Raw genomic sequence first — 21,442 nt, forward strand, 5'->3', positions numbered from 1 at the left:
CAAGAAGCTCCTCCAGCTGAAGATTTAGGAACAGGAAGAAATATCACAAAAACTGGCCAAAACATTGCTGAACCGGCCGACTGAAAGTAAAAAAAGGAGGAAGGAGAAGCTGCAGCCTAAAGGCCCAAGTCGAGCCCACAGACAAGCCACGTCAGCAGCACAGTCAGCAGCTACGTCATCACTGGACCCCATTGCCACATCAACACACAGGGACCCACTGTAGTTTCAACATCAGGACCCCACTGCCACGTCAACGACTATCTGCTCCGGTCCATACCGGTTGACCGATTCCTGTCAACTTTCCTGCCAAATTTTCCGGCAGCATATTTCGAGGTATTTTTTACTAAACGTTCCCTTTTTTTTTTTTTAGTTTTTAAATTCAATTTCTCTTCTTTTTCGGGGACTTGCAACCTCCCTTCTTCTACCCCCCTTTCTTCATCATAGGGGAGACCTAATTAAGCCCAACTGTGGGGGTTCGTGCTCACTCCAAGCTTGGAGCTTGTTGAGATCTCCAAACTTAGAGTTTGTAGAGAATTTATGATCGACCACTTACGTCATTGTTTCGATCTAATCCAATACCTCTTGGAATTGAATTTCTTGGAAACAATTACGCTAAGAAATTCCTAATTTCTTGGGAGCAACTACGCTCAGAAATTTTATATGTTTTCATGGTAGCCTTTTATGCTCCGAAACTAACCCTTTTTCCTTGTTCTCTTTTAGGATGAGTAACCTGAACAAATTGGACTTTGCTCCATTGGAAACAACTGGCTCTGGATATCACAGGTGGATTCGTGATGTCCGCCAGCATCTCAAGGTCGATAGAATCCTGGATAATATTCTTGAACCTAGCCAGGACGTGCTAACTGTTGAGCAAGCTCAAGTTTTGGAAGTAAATAGAGCAGCCATAGAGGCAAATAAGGTCAAAGTCATCATCCTAATGACTCGTCATATGGATGATTCGCTCCAGTACGAGTGTATGAATGAAAAAGACCCCAGAAGGCTGTGGGTCTCACTCGAAGAAAGATTTCGCAACGTCCGTGACTCCTTGCTTCCTAACCTAGAAGTGAGATGGCATAGCCTCCGCTTCTGTGATTTCAAGTCAGTTCTTGACTACAACTCGGAAACACTTCGCATTAAATCCTTAATGGAATTCTGTGGTAAAGAGATCACAAATGCGATGTTGATTGAGAAGACTCTCTCCACTTTCCCCGTCTCTGCATTGATGGTTGCTAAGAACTATCGAATCGATGTTACTACAAGACGAATCACAAGGTTTCATGAGCTCATTGGAGCTATGAATGTTGCTGAAAAGCATGACAACATCCTTGTGAAGAACTATAATTCAAGATCCGTGGGAACAGAGCATATTCTGGAATCCAATTATAGTCGCGCCCCAAAGAGAGGGAGCTAAGAGCGAAACCCTAATTTTAGGAATACATTTGGACGTTTTGGTCCATATAATCGCTATACTTATGAAGGTAATCGCCAAAATAGGTGAACACGGAACCGAAGAGGTAAACATGGAAAGAGAGAAGGAGGCAACGCCTCTAGCCATGTTGGTGGCGCCACCAACACTAAGAGCCATCTAAATGACGCTTTCAAAGCGCTTCAATCAATGAAGTTAGAGCAAAGAGATGTATGTTCTTGATGTGGAGTGTCTGATCATTGGGCACACATTTGTAGAGCTCTTGAAGAAATTGTCACCGCCTACAAAACATATAGTGAAGTAAGAGAAGCTCACTATATGGAACAAGAAGATCAAGAAGATGATCTAGAGTGAAGGGTTGAAGACTACAAATCTGGCTGGGATCAATAGATCACCAATTCTGTTTAAGTCTTTATTTTTTCAAAAGATGTAATAGGCAATTACCATATATTTTTGTAGTAAATGCCAATGGTTTAGCTTTTCTTCAAAGTAGGCTCACTCAAAGTAAGTGTGATGTCTAGGAAGGTTCTGAGATTAGTGGTACTTAAGCGAGCCTTGCTCCATCGACATCTCTCTACTTACCTGGTCACATTTATTTTGGAATTACCGAAAGAAATTAGACGACTACCATTGTTTTGCATTAGCTATCATTTTGGATTAGATTTTGTTTAGTCAAAGAGACAATGATGTAACTCCGTTGGCTTATGAATAAAATTTCAAGTTCTTTATGACTCTATTTTGATTCTGAGCATATGACTTTTATGACTACGATGGCTGGGCCATCAGTATTAATTCAAGGACATGGAATAGCCCAACTTCCACTTGTCAAATGACACCTTAATTACTGTCACAGAAACTCTCTACGCTTCTAGGGCGAATCACACCTATGAATAGCCGACGGATTCCATGCGAAATTCATGTAGAGAACGGAAATGAGTTCCTTTGCAATACCTCTAATAATTGCAAATAAAGGCGCATCTTAGATAAGTTTATCTGTCTCTAAAATAGATTTTATGTCACTATTCGAGCTATTAAATCCAATAAAGTTACGAGAGAAGATCTCTTGGATTTAGACACATATTGGCTTTGTCACGACATGATAGGTCATCCTGGTCATGATATGATGATCCGTCTACTAAAGACTTCACATGGACGTCATTTCTTTCGAGTGAAACGAAGCATGAATCAAAAGTTGATTTTTGGACTAAGTGTAACCGACGCAGCTGCCTAGGCACCGCCTTCGTCCACCACCAGCCTAGGGCTGGCGCAGTCCCTATACATAACGCCATGGATAGCGTCCATCATGGTGATGGCGCCCCAGGTGATGTTACAATCACCAACTTGCTTCAAATATCGTTTCAGACGCTCAGGCCTAACCAAAATACTCATTGGTTGCTTTTAAAGCCTCTCGCTCATTTTACAAAGCCTGTTCCTTAGGGAAATTTGGACTAAGATCGTCCTATGCAAAGGAAATGAACATACTCATTCTGTTCTTACATAGAATCCATGGGGATTCTGTGGATTGATTCAACCAACTTGCGGACGCTTAAATATTTCATGATGTTGGTTGACATGCAAACATGCTGGTCACGTGTTGTGCCATTGTCCACATATGAATGCTACTTATGCTACACTCCTAACACATATCATCTGACAACGGGCACACTCCCCAGATCATCATATTCAGTCAATTGGATTTGACTATGCTAGAGAGCTTACATCAAAAGACTTTCGATGGATATTGTAATGGGACTGTTGTTGGACATCATGTTCCCATGTACACACCCAAATGGTCTTGCGGAAACTACTACGATGATAGTCCAGACATTGGTAATGCGCACCAATCTCCTAATATCCGCTTGGGGTGATGCAATATCGCATGCAGCTATGCTAATTCGTCTACGACCCACCGCCACTCAATGTACCTCTGTGTTACAGTTTATGACTGGGTACAAGTATCGTACTTACGCATATTTGAGTGAGCCATTTATGTGCCAATTGCGCCGCCACAACGCTCTATGATGGGTCCTTACAGACGAATGGGCAACTACGTTGGATTTGAGACTCCAACAATCGTCCGCCACTTAATGCCCTTACAAGGCGATCTCATTACCGCTAGATTTGGGAGTTGTTCACTTTGATGAGATAGTTTCCCCTCGTTAGGAGGAGATAAGAACACGGATGTTCAACAGGAATGACAGGAATTGTCGTGACCTATCCCCAATATGTCTCATCTCTATCCCTATTAAAGTGACGAGATCACACAAATATGCTGCAAACAAGCCTGCAAGGAAGGACGTGCTTACGAGAGGACGTAGCGCCACCCTACAGGGAGGTAGGCATGGCACCAACGCCAAAGAGAGTGGCACTCTGGCGTTACAGGTCATGGCCCCAGCTAGGATGCGTGGGAGGCCGGTAGGTTCGAATGACACTTTGGCACATTCCAATCCTTTGATCATCAAGACTCAAAATCCGTCTCATGAGAATCTTCCGGGTTATGGTTATCGTTGGGGGACGCCTCAACGTCAGAACCTATTCCTGAGAATGTAGAGCTCTATGAAAATTATACTAGTGTACTTGAGAAGTGGGATAGAAACTCCATCATAATTGATGATGTAGTTGGGCATGAGTTTGTTGAGTCAGATGATATCGAACCACGCTACGTTGATGAATGAATGTCAACGTAGAGAGATTTGGCCTAAATGGAAAGATGCGATCCAGGTTAAGATGGATTCTCTAATAAAGAGGAAGGTTTTCGAGCTAGTGATGCCAACACCTCCTAACATAAAACATGTTGACTAATGGGTCTTCGTTAGAAAGCGTAGTGAGAAAAAGAGATGGTAATCTCGCTTTATGGCACAAATCTTCACATAAAACGCCCTGAAATCTACTACGATGAGACATATTCTCTCGTAATAGATGTCATTGCACTCCACTACCCTGTTAGTTTGGTAGTTTCCGAATAACTGAACATGCAGCTTACAAATGTGGTCATTACGTATTTCTATAGGGATCTAGATACAGAATATACATGAAGGTTCATGGTGAACTTCATTTACCCAAGTCAAGTGGCTCTAGACCACGAAGCACGTTTACAAAGAGGTTGAAACGCTCGCTAAAATGACTACTTGATTGGGAAGGGATATGCCCACGCGTTTCCATAACAAGTTTCGGATTTCATCGCTGTTCATGTTGGACATGATCTTCATTAGAAGCCCTTAAAGAGTTAAGGGAAACCGCTGAACACTTGAAATCCGATTTTGAGATGAAGGATTATGGGAGAACACGATTATGTCTCAGTTTGGAACTTGAGCATCGTGTCGATAAATGCTTAGGCATTTTGACAAGGTCAAACCTTCAAGCACCCCCATGATCGTCCGTAGTCTGGATCTTGAAAAGGACCCTCTTCGTCTGAAGGATGATGACGAAGATGTGCTAGAGGCAGAAGTGTCTTACTTGAGTATAATAGGCGCACTATTGTACTTAGCTCAATGCACAGGACCAGACATCTCATTTTCCATAAACTTGTTAGCTAAGATATAGTTCTGCGCCAACGCGACGCCATTGGATTAGTGTAAAAGATATCTTTCGATACTTGAGATATACGATTGATATGGGCTTGTTCTATCCCTACAGAGAGATGATGGATTCGGACCCATCACACACTAGGAACGCCGCCAACACTGGCCTGCTTCCTCTATCCCCATCCCAAAATGACATAAGTGTTTTGGAAGGTTTCGTTGATGTTGGGTATCTCTCTGACCCATACAAAGGTCATCCCCAAACTGGTTAATTGTTCACCATAGGTAAAGACCGTGATATCTTGGAGGTCTACAGAACAGACCCTAATCACTATATCTTCGAACAATGCAGAGATTATTGCTCTTCACGAAGTGATTCGTGAATATATATGGATTGGATCCATAGTTACACATGTTCGAACAATTGTGGTTTAAAGTCTACAACAGATAAGCCTACGAGCATTTAAGATAATGCTGCTTGTTTTGAATAAATAAGCAAATGCTACCTCAAAAGTGACAACACCAAGCATAATCAGAAACAACAGACTCTCCTCAAGATCAAAGTGAACGAAGTTCTATCTGAGGACAGTGTGGCAGACTTGCTCGCTAAGTCATTGCCTAAATTCCACTTTCGAGAAACATGTTGGTAGCATCCTTTGTGGAAGTTACCCGAACTCCCATGACCGTTTTCATCAGGGGAGATGTCTACATGTATGGTCTTGAAACGTGAAGGGTGTGTTGTGCTCTTTTTCCCCTTCGACCGAGATTATTTTTGTGCCACTGGGTTTTTGTTACTCGGCAAGGTTTTTAACGAGGCAACGAGAGAAGCACCACGTTTAGGCAACACAAGGAGGAGTATTCAAGTAAACCCTAATTTGTGTTTGGCCCAAACTCTAGATTACTTGACCTTATGGTAATAGGGTTTTAATTAGAGAGAATCTCGGAGAATATCTTAGAGTTATTCATTCATTGTATGATTACATTTCCTTGTACAATTAAGATTCTATGCATTGTAATTCTCTATATAAAGAGACCCCTATTATCAATGAGAGCACATAGAAATTCTCTCTCAAATATCGTTTCCCTAAAACAAAATCATATTTTTCAAATTTATAATCTTCTTTAGCTATAATCCTAAAAATCCCCGAGTTTTGACAACCCCCCCGCGGGTCCCTTCTCCGAGACGCAAAACAATAAAAAATAAAACTAAAATTAAAGCTTGAGTCAAAAATAATTTTTTCATATAATATGTAGATTTTTGGTAAGACAAAAATATTATTTTTATAAAGAAAAAGTAGAAAATGTGGATTTTTTTTTTTTTTTGAAGTATGGAATTTTCTTTTAAAATCAAAGAAAATGTAAAGGTTTTACAATGCCCATTAGGAAATTGTGTATGAAATAGAAACCCTGAATATAATCAGGATGCTTTTATTTGCTTATCTTTGTGTTTGATTGATTTTAGACCTCTAAATTAGGTTTTACAAATGAGGAACCGGTGGCAGACTGTCATGTGGTCACTTCAGTGCCAAACTTAGCCCTTTCTCTCCCTTTTGGGCCATGGCCCCACTTATTTAGCCTTCAGAATAATGCTTGTTGGAGTCCATAAAGTGCTCAAATGGGCCAAGGGTCTTGATATAGCCATTTTATTAGAGATGGCATTAGGTTATGGGTTTCTTGAAATGACGGTCACCATTAATCATAGGTATATTTCAGAGTCATTTGCTCATATATAGCTTAGCTTGGGTGTTAATCTATTTTAAGCTCTTCTGATTGAAAGACTTTAGGAAACAGGCAGTGAAGAACACAAAAGGCTGGAGCGAGTTCTCCAGGTCAGATCAGACCACCAAGTCATCAGCATAGGGACATGGAAGGTCGTCGTTTTGTAGAACCAACATTAAGGATGGTGGTGGTTGTGCAGCACATCTCTGAGGACCCACCGTCTTAAAGGCAAGCAAGGTTGCAATGTCTGCAGCTCGATTAGCTTCTCGGGGAATCCAATCCCAGGTAATGTTCTCAAACCAGGAGCTCCTTCTTCGAACTTCCTCCAAAATTAGGAAGATTTTCCAATTCTTGCATGTCTGAGTTCGGTTTAGATCTGATATTATCAGTTTCAAGTCAGACTTGATGATGATTTTCTTCAATTGCATTCTTTGGTCAAATTAATTCCTGTAAGGACTACACAAGCTTAAGCAATTTCTAACGAATCCGATAAGCATACAGTGGAGGAGCCACAGACCCAAGTGCCGTTAGGATCGCGCACAACTACCCCAAGGCCGGAGGAATTCGGGGGCCTCCATGCTACATTACCATTGACTTTGCTTAAACCCAGTGGCAGGGGAGTCCATTTATTGATTTGGGGAGGTGGAGATGTCGAATCAAAAGAGGCAGAGCAGATTGGATTCAAAGCAATTGCAAACCAGTATTCGCAGACCAAGTACAAGGCGTTACTCAGTACTAGGCATGGAGACACTTCCTTTTGTTGGTAGATTGCACTGCATCTGGCCTTCCAGATTGCCCAACAGAGGAAGCTCACTAAGGTAAACATTCTTTTCTTGTCAACTGCATTAGGGACAGAGGCATTTAACCTTAATAACCAAATGTCAAAAGTTGTGATTTGTTGTTTGTTGATTCTAATACATAATGGAGATCCAAACCATATCAACTCAACCCAAGGGCATAAGAGCAAGATGTGCTCAAAAGACTCCTCCTCCTCCTCCCCACACAGAGGGCACAAAGAAGTTGGTGTCAATTTTCTTCTATATAGGTTGAGTAGACCAAAGAAAATTCTTAATCTTTGGGATGGAATCAATTTTCCATAAGAGCTTCCAATCTTTGAGTTGTAAGTTTTAGCCTACGTGGCTCTCTTTGGGCTTGGCCCTTTAATGAAATTTTCATTACACCAACAAAATTGAAAGACTTTGTTGAAAAGGCGGAGGGGAGAGAAAAAGAGATGATTTGGGCAGGTGCAGTCACTATTGAAGTGTAAAAAAAAGAAGTTGGGATCCTAAAAACTTAAATGGGGCGTATCACATGCCCTTTGTCCCACGCATTTAAGGCCATCTCCAGCTGTGAGAGGCTAAAATAGCCCCTAGGCTAAATTTAAGCCCCCGAAATCACTATTCATGTCAATAGTAAGGGTTATAATTTTGACTATCTCCAACCCTTATGGCTATGAGTTTAAATGTCATATTATTTTATTATTTTTCATTATATTTTTCAAATATATAGTATTTTCCAATCAAAATATATATATATATATAGTATTTTATAATTATACTATTTCTACTCTTATATAATTATTTTTCTGATTAAATCTTATTCATTTTTTGGATATGATTGAATATTTTATTTTTATTATTTATTATTTTTTCAAAAGTGCTGTTACATTTTGAAAAAAAAAAAAAACCAACAAATACATTTTGAAACAGATAGTTGACATCAGCCAGTTACAAATTTTATTCAATCTTAGTCGTTGATCTCTATATTTTATTTCATTTGATATATTTAGAGTAGCAATGTCGAGTCCACGAAAATATAGCCCGAGAGCTATACAAAGTGTCATCTTTAACCTAACCATTGACCCTATAGCCCCCCTCAAATGGCTTTTTTTGTTTAGCTTAACCCCCTCATCGAAGATGGAAATCTTCATTTTTTGGGCTATATCCACCCCATAGCCCATAGCTGCAGATGACCTAACTAGTTGACATGGTTTATCGGTTCCACCAACTAAACTCTTTGGATTAATACAATGGATATATAGATGCGTTTGAAGTGGAGCTGTGTTGCCCCTATTAGGCTGAGCCATTCACCATAAGAATCCACCGTTAGGACAAAAGTGCCCTCTTGCCACCTATATGCGAGGCGCAGTCTTGGCCTTCTCTGACAACAAAGCAACACAAGAAAAAAATTAAATTTCCAACTGTAAACATATTTTTCACAAAAGCAAGTTAGCTTATTTTATTTTCTACCACATACATAGGGTGTGGGCTCCCTGCTATTCTTAATTAATAGAAGTCACTCGACCTACACCTAAACTAAAATTCTGAAAAGGAGAAAATATATATATATATATATATATATATATAATTAGGACAAAATATGACTAACTAAAATTTTAATTTTTTTTTGGGTTTTTGTCCATTTACCCCATTTCTAGGGATTTTTTCCCACTAACCCCATTAAGTTTTTTTAATTATCTCTTATCCAATACACTCTAAGGAAGTCTTCCCTAATACCCCATTAAGATTTTTTTTTTTTTTTTTTTAATACCATTTTACCCCTCATCCTTTTGTTACTTAGAGAGAGAGAGAGAAAAAAATGGAACAGAGAGAAACCATAGGAGACTTTGTCGGAGCTCGTCACCGGTCGCCTGAATCCGGTCACCTGTCACCAGATTCCCGTCACCGGCCACCTGACTTTTCTGAAAACCTCACCGGAAAGGTTTATTTCCCCCAATAGACATCTATTGCCCCCTAATAAATATCTATTGTCCCCCAATAGACGTCTATCAACCATGTATTGCCCCTCAATAAACGTCTATTGCCCCCCGGTAGACGTTTATCAGCCATGTATTGCCCCCCCCCCCCAATAGACGTCTATTGCCCCCCCCAATAGACGTCTATTGCCCCCCAATACAACTTTCGATCGCCGGAATGAGAACTAATTTTTCTAAATTAAACAAATAAAACTTCCATTAAAGAAAAAAAACGAAGAGATTATATCAATTCAAAACGTTTATTGCCCTCTGTTTCTACTGAAGAATACGGTACGGGAACTAAGTGTAGATCATGATGGGGAGAGAGAGAGAGAGAGACACAAGCATGTATAGTGGTTCACCTTGCACTTGGGGCAAGGCTACGTCCACTTAGAGATTCTACTATGAGTGAGGTCAAGTGACCTTTGTAGTGATACAAGTATAGGGATCATGGATCCATCCCTTCTAAGAAGGGGAGGACTTCCCTTTATAGCTAAGGGAAGTCCCACTCTATTCTATATTTCCAATGTGGGATACAATGCACATATTTACTTCTCTTGAAGCCCCTTGAAGATCATGGGAGGGTGGCCTCCCTATGAGGTACCGGCCGACCTCCACCATAGCGAGGTAGCTCGGGTGTCGGACTACCGAATGTATGTTGTAGGCGGGACCTACCATGTCGTGGGGACCATGTACGATGTCGTTGCTTATGCTTGGCGGTATGTGATATAGGTGGTATGTACAAGTCCCCCAAGTCCCCGAGTAAGAGGCGCTTCTTGGTTGGGGAGTTTAAATGTGATGCCGCCAAGTATGAGTGATGACCTTGTTGAACGCCATACCCATACTAGTCCCCCAACTCCGTAAGTAAGAAGGGACTCTACGGGTATGTTGGTGCCCCGGGGCCCTCATGAAGCTAGTACCTGCAAATAAGATGGGAGTGCACAAAAAAGCATATTGATTGCGTCGAAGTGACATTTGAGTCAAATGCATCAAGGTGCATGAAAGTTTATGAGATGCATGATACAAAGATGTGTGATGAACACGGTAAGACATAGTGATAAGTGTTGTATGTACGTGATGCACATGTGTTAGGACCGAGAGTGTGGTTACTCGCCGAGTCCCCCAAGTCACGTAGTAAAACAGGAATTTGGATTTAGGTTACGTTCGACGAAGCCGGTAAGGCTGAGAATGAAGCTCCGGTATCGAAGTAACCATTGACAATACTAGCGAGACTATGGCGTGACCATGATAGTCCCCGAAGGGTATGTTAGAGGAAGGAACACTAACTTAACCCGAACGTATAAGCCATAACCCGATTGTTTGGCTTATGTGTAACGGGAACGTAAGAGTTGAGCTCGCTCATATTGAGCAGGTGTGAGTTTTGTCCTATGGTCTTATTAATGGGATGTAAAAGAAATTTAATTGTTGCGATCAACAATAGGTGAAAAATTTCAATATTTCCATTAATAGACCATAGCACGAAAAGTATGAACGTGAAGCCCGATGATAGTCCCGGTCAGGTACTATCTCCACTTGTGATAAGTGGTATGAATAAGTCCCCCAAGTGTTCAGAACGCTTGGGAGGTGAGATGACTCAAAAGCAAAGGACTGGACCTTGGCTTACCTCGCCTCCGGTACCAAGTGGGGTTTTCTGAGGGCTTGAGCCTCTGATACCTGATGGGTAGAATGAGGATTTGGGTCTCTGATACCCGGAAGGGTAGATTGAGGACTTTGAGCCTTTGGTACCCGGAAGGGTAGATTGAGGACTTTGAGCCTCTGATACCCGGAAGGGTAGATTGAGGACTTTGAGCCTCTGATACCCGGAAGGGGTGATTGATCCAATGATCCCGGTGGGGTGAGAGATTGGTGTCTTGTACCCGATAGAGTATTTTTGGCCTTGGGCCTCTGGTACCTGATGAGGGTGTTTGGCCTTGGGTCTCCGGTACCCGATAAGGGTTGGGCTGACTCGTATACCTAGTGGAGTAGATAGGCTCGGGGCCTCATGTACCCGATGAGGTGAGTGAGCCCATGATCCCAGTGGGATTGATGAAGGTTTGGGCCTCCTTAACCCAATGAGGTTGAATGAGGGTCAGTAGGCCTCCTTTACCCGGTGGCGTGGCCCCGGGTAGAATGATGATTTGGGCCTTGTAACCCAGTAAGGGTATCCGGTAGCCTTGGGCTCCAGTACCCGGTGGCGTGGCCCCGAGTAGAATATGTAATGGCATTGGCCTCGTAACCCCGCTAGGGTACCTCGCCGATTGGAGAGGATTTTGTAAAGACATGACCTTGGCTTACCCATTAGGGGTACCTTGCTCGGGGCAAGGATTTGGGTGCAAGGGACTGGACCTTGGCTCATGTAAGGGAGCTACCCTTTAGTGATCCCGTTGTGATACCTCGCTCGAGTAGAGGATTTATGAGGGCCTGTAGGCCTCGTGTACAGCGACTTTGGTACCCTTTGGGGTATTGTATAGGCGTCGGCCTCCAATACCCGTTGAAGGGTCCGGTCTCTGGTACCAGGCTAGGTAGTGAGAGGGCTTGGTACCTCTTGTACCCGATAGGGTAGAGTGATGGCTTTAGCATCGTGACCCGGTGGGATCACATGAGAGATTGAGCCTCATACCTGATGGGGTAGAGTGAGGGCTTTAGCCTCCTTAACCCAATGGGGTTGAATGAGGGCCTGTAGGCCTCCTTTACCCGATGGCGTGGCCTCGGGTAGAATGATGGCTTTAGCCTAGTAACCTTGTTAGGGTGTCCGGTGGCTTTGGCCTCCTTTACCCGGTGGCGTGGTCCTGGGTAGAATGAGGAATTGTGCCTCGTAACCCCGTTGGGGTACCTCACATGATTGGAGGGGTTTTATGCAAGGATTTAACCTTGATTTACCCCTTGGGGCTACTGCGCTCCGGGCGAGGATTAAGTGCCGCACGTAACACGTTGTTTAGTGTCACATGATATATGTAGCGATTTTAATTGGTTTGCAATTAAATAAAGCATTACGTTAATTCATAGGCATAATAGATATGGTACCGGGACTATCACATTTTGTAGGCATGCTTAGATTATAGAAATCGTTATTTGAAGCATGTAAAGCATTGCATTAGCTCCAATTTGAAAAAGTGTAAATGAGAACTTACCTTGTGCTAACTGGAGTAGGTGAGAATTGGGATTGACCCGAATACCAAATCATGTTAGAGTTGTCCAAGCATGACGCTCCATTGTGTTGAATGAGCATTTCAATAGTTCGTTGATGGAAGCGATGCTCCGTTATATGAGTTTTTAATATAAGATAAGGGATTAGCAACCTTGTTCATATAATTAGATTGACTAAATATTGAGACTTCATGTAATCATGTTGAAACATAGCGTAGTTATAGCTACACAATATTAGTAGACAACCAAATGCTTGAACTCCACAAGCGTGAGCAATTGTGAATTTGGTGAAAACTAATTAATTTGTGGTTGTGAGACATGCCTTATGTAACTGAACATATGATAGAATATTTTGAAACACACAAATAAGTGGAATAAGCAGTAGAGTAGCTTGTATGTGAGATAAGTATATAGTAATAGAGGTGAGAGCATGAATATAGAGCTGCTAGCAATAGGCATGCACAAGCAGACAAGTATGATATTTTGTTCATGTGTGTCATAGCAAGATTGGAACATGCATTTGCTAGTAATTAACACATGATGTAAAGCACGACTGACATTTATAATTAGGATACTCACATCAGTAAGAGAACTAATACATGGATGCCTATGTTTATCTTGATAGTCCTATGCACAATTGGTAATAAATCACAGCTACAATAGGTCATGTGTATTGATTATATAGCATGTATATAATAGCTTTATATGTGTGTTGAAATATAGAGGAATAAATCAAGTCCAATTATATGTGCCCATGTTAATTATGTATGTATGCTTTATACTTATCAATAGATAACGTAACTTATGTGGGCTAGCTAGGTATCCAGTGGACAGCCTATGTACTTGCATGCGGCACATAATTAAGGTGTGATGTGTAGCATAGACAAGAGGATATTGTACACGGATACATAGGTAAGTCAAGGTCTATGACAAGCAGGCAGTAAGCTGATATGGAATAAGAAGACGTAGAGCTAGCTGAGAAACTTAGCTTTATATTAGCTGCTGTTTCTGGTGTCCGAGCACAGCTGAGTCCCACCGGTGTACCATTGCTGCCAATTACTCAGAGAAGAACGCAAAGCACAGTTCGTACTGCCCAAAGTAAATAAGAGTGAGATAGACATCCATGGGTGTCCAAAGTAGATAAATGGGTGACCATGGTTCCTTTTGGGTGTACAGAGCACATGAGGTTCATCTGATGGTGCCACCAGGGACTGTAAACATTAAGCCGACCGAGGAGCTTCCAAGGTGCCGGAAGCACTTGAGTTACACTGTTCAGCACGATTTCTTTGGGTCGGAGCCGAGGTGTGGAGGGGCCAATGGGTGTTATCAGGATGGGACACTGGGTGTCCAGAGCAAATCATTCCCGGATAGACTAAGCAAGGTGCCGGTGAATATTACCAAGGTGCCGGTGACTGCTAGACTAAGCAAGCTTGCTTTGTTTGTGGGAGCGGGTGCACTGAGGATTGCTGGTGGGTTGATCGATGAGCCATGTCAGCGGGACTCGTAGAGATTTTTCTTAAGTGGTTCCCGGATAGAGTAAAAGACTTGCACCAGTGGGTATCGGATAGTCTGTGTGAATTTGAACCCGGAAGAGAGCTGTGTACGTGTGCTGGTTCCCGGATGGAGACAAGTTCTGTTAAAAGACCGGTCCCTGAAGGTTTGGTTGTGCTAGCTCTGGGGCGACCAATGTTATCCGAGGGGATGAGTTGGGTTCGACCCGGGAAGGGGCTGCATGGAAGCTTGCCCCGATCGGTTATGATAGGTGGTGCGCCGGTATGCTGAAATGAACAGAAACCCATGGCTTTCCGTTTCTCCTCCTTTCAACCCGGGACGAGTGTCTGAGTCATGGCGAGTAGTTGGTGAATGAGGCTAGCAGGTGCCCGTGCTAGTACTTATCTCCGGGTTGGGTCCCGGAGAGATGACGTTCCTGGTTGAATGAGGGCCGGTATGCTGAAGGTGGAAGTGGTATCGGTACGACACCGAGAAGTACTGACTTTTATTGCTGAGACACATGGAGACAAGGTCGATGGGTGTCGATTCAGAGAGTGGAGTTGCTCCTGCGGAGTGGAGGTGTCGCCGGGTGCCAGGAAAAAGAATGAAGCTCTGTGGATGTCCCGGTTTACCGAGAGTGGTTACTGCTGGGAGATGAGTCATCAGAATGGTGGTGGTGATACCTGTAGGTTAGGTGTCCAAACCAACTTCCCTGGGTGTCCAGAGCGGGATCACTCTATTTTCTCCCTTGGAAAACTAACAAGGGCTGCTGGTAAGATCTGGAGGTGAATTTCTTGCAGGAGGTGAAGCTCCGGGTGTCGAGAGCCGAGGTGTGGAAATGGGCACCGGAGGCTCCAAGTTACCGCTGTTGACTCTAGTCCCGGATGACCTATAGTACCTGATGACTCATGTAAGCCCCGGATGAAAGTCTCGCTAACTCAAGTACCCGGAAGCTAAGCTGATGTACCCGGAAGCTTATAGCACCCGTTGGCTCAAAGGCTTGGGTGAGGTTGAGGGGGGGTGTCCTGCATGTACCCATGTACCCGTAAGCTTATGTACCCGTACATGACCCTTACTGAAGGTCGGAGGCTCATACCCTAACTCCTAAAGCCCTCCTTCTAGCGCCAATGTTTCTACTGAAGAATACGGTACGGGAACTAAGTGTGGATCATGATGGGGAGAGAGAGAGAGAGGGACACAAGCATGTATAGTGGTTCACCTTGCACTTGGGGCAAGGCTATGTCCACTTAGAGATTCTACTATGAGTGAGGTCAAGTGACCTTTGTAGTGATACAAGTATAGGGATCATGGATCCATCCCTTCTAAGAAGGGGAGGACTTCCCTTTATAGCTAAGGGAAGTCCCACTCTATTCTATATTTCCAATGTGGGATACAATGCACATATTTACTTCTCTTGAAGCCCCTTGAAGATCATGGGAGGGTGGCCTCCCTATGAGGTACCGGCCGACCTCCACCATAGCGAGGTAGCTCGGGTGTCGGACTACCGAATGTATGTTGTAGGCGGGACCTACCATGTCGTGGGGACCATGTACGATGTCGTTGCTTATGCTTGGCGGTATGTGATATAGGTGGTATGTACACCCTCCAATAGACGTTTACTGCCCCCCAATAGACCTTTTACCAGCCTCTATTGCCCCAATAGAACTTCTTTTTTTCCTTTTCATTTTGGGCTTTTGACCCATTTTACCGCAATAAAAATATCTTGCTGGGGTAAGTGAGATAACTTTGGCTAATTTTGGGGCTTTTGGTCAATGACCTTTTTTTTTTTCCAGGGAAAACTTTACGGTACATGTATTAATACTAATACATCAAGTAAACTAGTTCAATGCAGAGGTAAACTAGCTATGTACAAGGGTAGTCTACAAGGTTATCAAGCTATTAAACTAGTCTACTTGATGTATCGGTACATTAATGTACCGTACATGATCCTTTTTTTTAGTTGAAGGAGGTTCAATCTTTATTGGAAATCAAGAATTCTCAAGGTACAAGCATTTCAACCTCTATTGCATTTTATTCAAAATGTAATAGAGACTTAAATGCTTGTACCATGAGATTATTTTTTGATTTTCAATAAAGACCTTCAACTCAAAAATAAAAAATCGTCCTCTGCCGTGATCTTTCTCTCTACAGTTATTATATTCAATTCAAGAGACTTGATGCGAGATATCAGAAGGGCAGGTGCAAGGACACCACAGATGGTCACTCTAGTTACAAGGCATGAGAGAAGTTCTAATTTGAGCTATGAGTATAATTTTTATCAAGAGTTTCTTATCGTAGTTATTTTTTTACGTTTAGCACACCTTGAATTCGAGTCTTCGAGACATGTATGTGCCTGAAAAACCACTGATCAAACAAATGATCATCAATGACATATTAGACTTGAATGTTTGGCAAATAACTACAGTAATATACTAACTATGTTCAAAGCCAATTCATGCTATATATGTGAAGGATTTGTTATGAACATGAATTTCATTTTGGAAATGTGTGATTTTTCAACGTGATAATGCTATGTAAAGTCAGTCCTTCGCTTGCATTGAAAATGTTTTATGTCCGTTAATGTATAATAAGATATAGGAGGAAACCGAAGATGCATCTATAATTTCAAACCTGAAATCCTATTTTGAAAAGTGAGAAAGGATATCCTATTACAAAAGCACGAAATTTAACAACATCTTCATGTGTATGCTCATCATCTTTCATTTCTATGTTTATTGCCATGACAATCTAATTTGAACAGAAGATTGCTTGAACCAAAAATGTAATATATCACTAATCAGATATCATATATATATATATATATATATATATAGTGAATTCAAGATTCCGTTGTTCAACTCAGATTTATTTAATTTTGAATGGATTATTTAGTAACTGAATGTTTTCCAATAACACACTGTTATAACCAAATATAAAAATAAAAAACACAAACAATAACTAATCATAGATTTCTTTCTGCTAACATCATGCCATACATTCGATAGACAAACTGAAAGTTGAAAAGAGAAGAGGAATAGAGCTGAATGCAACACTAGGGCACATTTAAAACGAGTGCCTTTGTAGTTTGTACACAAAGTGTTGGAAAATTTAATATTAAATATTTTATTTTTCATAATTTGTGGATGAATAATATAGTGAAAATGTGTGAAGTTGAATAAATGTAAATGACTATGCAATGAGAAGTCATGTCTGATCACAACAGATAACTTTTGGTGAAAAGTCTTCTTTCCTCCAAAAGTCATCTTACACCTATAAAACACTTACTACACCATATTCTGAAAACAACTTCTTGAATTCATCTTTCCTCTTCTCCTTTACATATGAGTCTTTCCTAATATCTTGAAAATCAATTAAGTCTTTTCAAGAGAGAGTTCATACACAATCTAAATTCGTTGTTCTTGAGGTTTGGAGTGCTACTACTACAAGAAGAAGGTCGTTGTATCCTGGGAGACGTTTGCCATTAAAACCCTTCAAGACTCAACCATATTGTTAAAGGTTTTTCTAACTTTTATCGTTTTGCATTGTTTAAATCTATGCATTCTATTTGGTATATAATATGCATAAATGATTTCTTGATTTTTCTTTAAATATAGCAATTAGATCATATATTCTACCAACACAAAGTGACAACCTCCTCAATAATATGAAGTTTACAACTTCCGAAGTCTCCCAACACCATTTGGAAACTGCATTCAATCCTCGTTAATAGGAATTATTTTTAGAAGAGCTCCTGAAAGAACCCGAAGCCTTAGCTGCTCCTACTCTCAGTATGGAGCGGAGAATATGTGATTTATAGTGATGCCTCAAGATAAGGTTTGGGGTGTATTTTAATGCAGCATGAAAAAGTGATTACCTATGCTTCCAGGTAGTTGAAATCGCACAGGTTGAATTACCGGACACATGATCTTGATTTCCACTGTGTTGTTTGCATTTAAACTGTGGAGATATTACCTGTATGGGGCTCGGTGTCAGATCTTTAGTAATCATAAGTCTCCAATATACGTTCACTCAAAAGGAATTGAATTTGAGACAACGGAGGTGGTTGAAGTTGACTAAGGATTATGATTGCACCATAGAGTACCATCCAGGAAAAGTTAATGTGGTAGTTGATGCACTTGGCAGGAAACCCTCCATTTCTTCATTACATTTTAGAATGGTTCGAGTCCTGCTCCTCTATAAATTACTGGCTACAAGAGTTAGCTTATCAGTGGATGAAGTTGGAGCCTTAGTAGCTAGTTTCCATGTGAGACCTATCTTGATCGATAGAGTGTAGGAGGCACAATATTAGGATCCAGTCATGAATCAGTTGAGGAAAACAACACTTAGTGGCTCATAGTCAAATTATGTCATTAGAAGGAATGGAACATTGATGTTTGGGAATAGACTTTGTGTTCCGAATGATAAGGCTCTTAAGCAGGATGTATTAGAGGAGGCCCATAGTTATGCTTATGCTATGCATCCTGGCAATACTAAAATGTACAGTACCGAACCCTTAGGGGAACATATATCTTGGGTTCATAAACAAATATATTTTGGAATAAATGTCTTCTTTTTTCTGAAAAACGTAACATATAAAAAATAAAAAAAAACACACACACACACACACAAAACAAAGGGTCTTTCTAAATGTACCCAGCAAGTTTTTTACACCCAATAAAAAATAGAATTTATTATTGTACTCAGCAACTTTTCCAACAATACCCTTAGCAAAACTCACGCCCAGCAAAAGTCATAGTGACGAACACCAAGGTTTTTAGTGCAAAATCAATGTCTTTTATAGATATGGAAAAAGAAAGAAAGGAAGTATATGGTTTCTCACATCCAGAGAAGATCAAATTAAAGCCAATCACTTTAGAAAATTGGTATGACTTATGGGTATCGATCAATATCATTGGAGAAGCAAGATGATGATCGATGATGACAAGTGACGGACACCAAAGTGAGATGTGCATGTTCTCCAACCCACCAAAGTGAATAGACCAACCGACTTCTCTTCTGCCATTTCTAGACAAACGCAAATGCCCTCCAAACATATTCGTGATGGGTTTAAGAAGGGCTGGAATTTCTGGTGCTTGCTCCATCAGTTTACCGGCCGATCTCTCTGACATGACATTGAAGTGTGCTGGAGTAGGTGAATGCGTAACCATAGAAATAGCTATCAGCCAGGGGAAATGCTCAAATGCACACTGCAACAATCAACATCAAAAATTGATGCGGAGATAATCCAAGTTTTGTTGGGTGTGAGTTTTGGCCTTTTGGGTGTCATATTTGCTGGGTGTGAGTTTTGCTAAGGGTATTGTTGGAAAAGTTGCTGAGTACAATGATAAATTCTATTTTTTTTATTAGGTGTAAAAAAAACTTGCAGGGTATACATAGAAATTTGCCAGATATATTTAGAAAGACTCAAAAGCAAAAAAACAAAAACAAAAACAAAGCAAGGAGACAGAAATCGAGAATGAGAGAAGTACAATGCACTAGCTCATGAAAGGTTAAAACAAACAGAGGAAAACAGAGCAGAATGAATCAAGGGAAGTTTAAAACGAGTGCCTTGATACACAAAGTGACGTACTCAAACACGTACAGATACAATAATCTACAACTTCCATGGTGACTTCGAAAGTCTCCCAAACCATTTAGAAAAAGCATCAATATCCTCCTCGGTAGAATTATATGTTGGAGGAGCTCCTGAAAGAACCCAAAGCCTTAGCTGCTCCTGCTCTCAGTATGTACTGGTGATACAAGGCTGCAATAGCTGCACCAATGAAGGGTCCAACCCAGAAGATCCACTGAAACAATAATGAAAAGAAAAAAAGAAAAAATTCAAATAATCCAGTATGTAACACTCGAGTCTAGAAACCACTTGAATTCCTTTGCAAGTGAAAATAAATATGAGTGGTAAGGCCTAAGAGCATACATGGTCATCCCAAGCCTTCTCATTGTTGTAAATCACTGCCGCCCCTAAACTTCGAGCGGGATTGATCCCTGTGCCAGTGATTGGGATTGTGGCAAGGTGAACCATGAACACAGCAAACCCAATTGGAAGTGGTGCCAATACCTTTTATTAATCAAACCCAAACATAGATTTAGTAACTAAAATCAATTTTCTTCATTCACGTGATTATAGATTAATTCAAGTAGTTATGGTACTTACTGGGACATGGGAATCCCTTGCATTTCTCTTGGGATCAGTGGCAGAGAAGACGGTGTAGACAAGAACAAAGGTACCGATAATCTCAGCAGCCAAACCGGTGCCTTTGCTGTACCCATCAGCTAACCCATTAGCTCCACCACCATAGTTTGTGTATAAAGCACTCTGGAACAATTTGACAAGCCCACACCCACATATTGCTCCCAAGGACTGAGCCGCAATATACAATATAGCTCTGGGCAGTGACACCTTCCTAGCCAAAAACAGCCCAAATGTCACAGCTGGGTTTATGTGCCCTCCTGCATAGAAAAAATTAGTTAAGATACTGTCTGATAACAGTCGAAACCAAGACCTCCTAGAATAGGAATTTTGATAACATGTTAGACCACACCAAAACCTAATGCTCTCATGAATGATTAAACATGCAATGGATATGCGTTGGCCTAGTAATCATAAGCTATATGATAAATTGGGTTTTCCATTTTGGGGTTATTCATCCATTAGCTATGTGCTGAATTGATTTAATATTCTGAAATTTAAGGGTTTAGATAGAATCATAGAATTAAGGATATATCACCAGAGATTCCAGCAGTGCAGTAAACTAGGACAAAGATCATGCCACCAAAGGCCCAAGCAATGCCAAGAATGCCAACACCACCACATTGGTCTCCACCTTTGAGAGTGTCACTCTGGCTCTTGTATCCAATCACAGTGAGCACAGTGATGTACAAGAACAAAAGCGTAGCGATGAACTCTGCAATGATGGCTCTGTAAAAGGACCATTTTCCGAACTCCTCCGGATCGATCAATGGTGTTGGCGGTGGGTCATGGTAGTCCTTGGCAGCAAACCCTCCAACTTCAATGTCCTTGCCCATGGTTATAACGCTAGCTGAAGTAGAACTAGAGATGACGAGAGATAAGTATGTTGTGTGGGCTTACAAAGAGATGGCTAGTGTTGGTGATGAGAGAGTAAACGGTTGAGGGGTTTATATATGGGGTGTTTTTTGGATTTGAGAGTGAAAGTGGCGAGGGATTATTAAATTTGGGAGTTAGCCGTCCAAGGCTTCAAGGTCACAAGTTTTCGTTGCCTTTCTCTTTCTGTGACCCACCAATGCTCTCAAAGAACCCAGGCGGCTTTGAGTGAGCATTTTAGTGTTTTTGAACCACCAATTGAGTGACACGTGCCCCTAAATGGTTAGCCGGTGCCGGGCTAT

General features: G+C 41.4%; 1 protein-coding gene across 1 annotated transcript; it reads right to left on the reverse strand.

The window, feature by feature from the left end:
• Positions 1 to 19,449: 19,449 nt before the first annotated feature.
• Positions 19,450 to 21,201, reverse strand: LOC112192856 (aquaporin PIP2-1). The gene is made up of 4 exons (XM_024332758.2): positions 20,806 to 21,201; positions 20,232 to 20,527; positions 19,995 to 20,135; positions 19,450 to 19,866 (listed from the first exon to the last, which is right to left on the reverse strand). The coding sequence occupies exons 1-4, from the start codon at positions 21,101 to 21,103 to the stop codon at positions 19,747 to 19,749; spliced, it is 855 nt and encodes a 284-aa protein (XP_024188526.1). The 5' UTR covers positions 21,104 to 21,201; the 3' UTR covers positions 19,450 to 19,746.
• Between the last annotated feature and the right edge of the window lie 241 nt (positions 21,202 to 21,442).

Source organism: Rosa chinensis, chromosome 3 (assembly GCF_002994745.2).
Source record: "Rosa chinensis cultivar Old Blush chromosome 3, RchiOBHm-V2, whole genome shotgun sequence".
NCBI classification, from domain to species: Eukaryota; Viridiplantae; Streptophyta; class Magnoliopsida; order Rosales; family Rosaceae; genus Rosa; species Rosa chinensis.

Excerpts from the sequence above, each read along its gene's own strand:
- LOC112192856 (XM_024332758.2), bottom strand. The coding sequence starts at position 21,103 with ATGGGCAAGGACATTGAAGTTGGAGGGTTTGCTGCCAAGGACTACCAT. Across the intron at positions 20,136-20,231 it reads CAAGGGATTCCCATGTCCCA|GTATTGGCACCACTTCCAAT; the intron begins GTAAGTACCATA and ends GATTAATAAAAG. Across the intron at positions 19,867-19,994 it reads AGAAGGCTTGGGATGACCAT|TGGATCTTCTGGGTTGGACC; the intron begins GTATGCTCTTAG and ends TTATTGTTTCAG.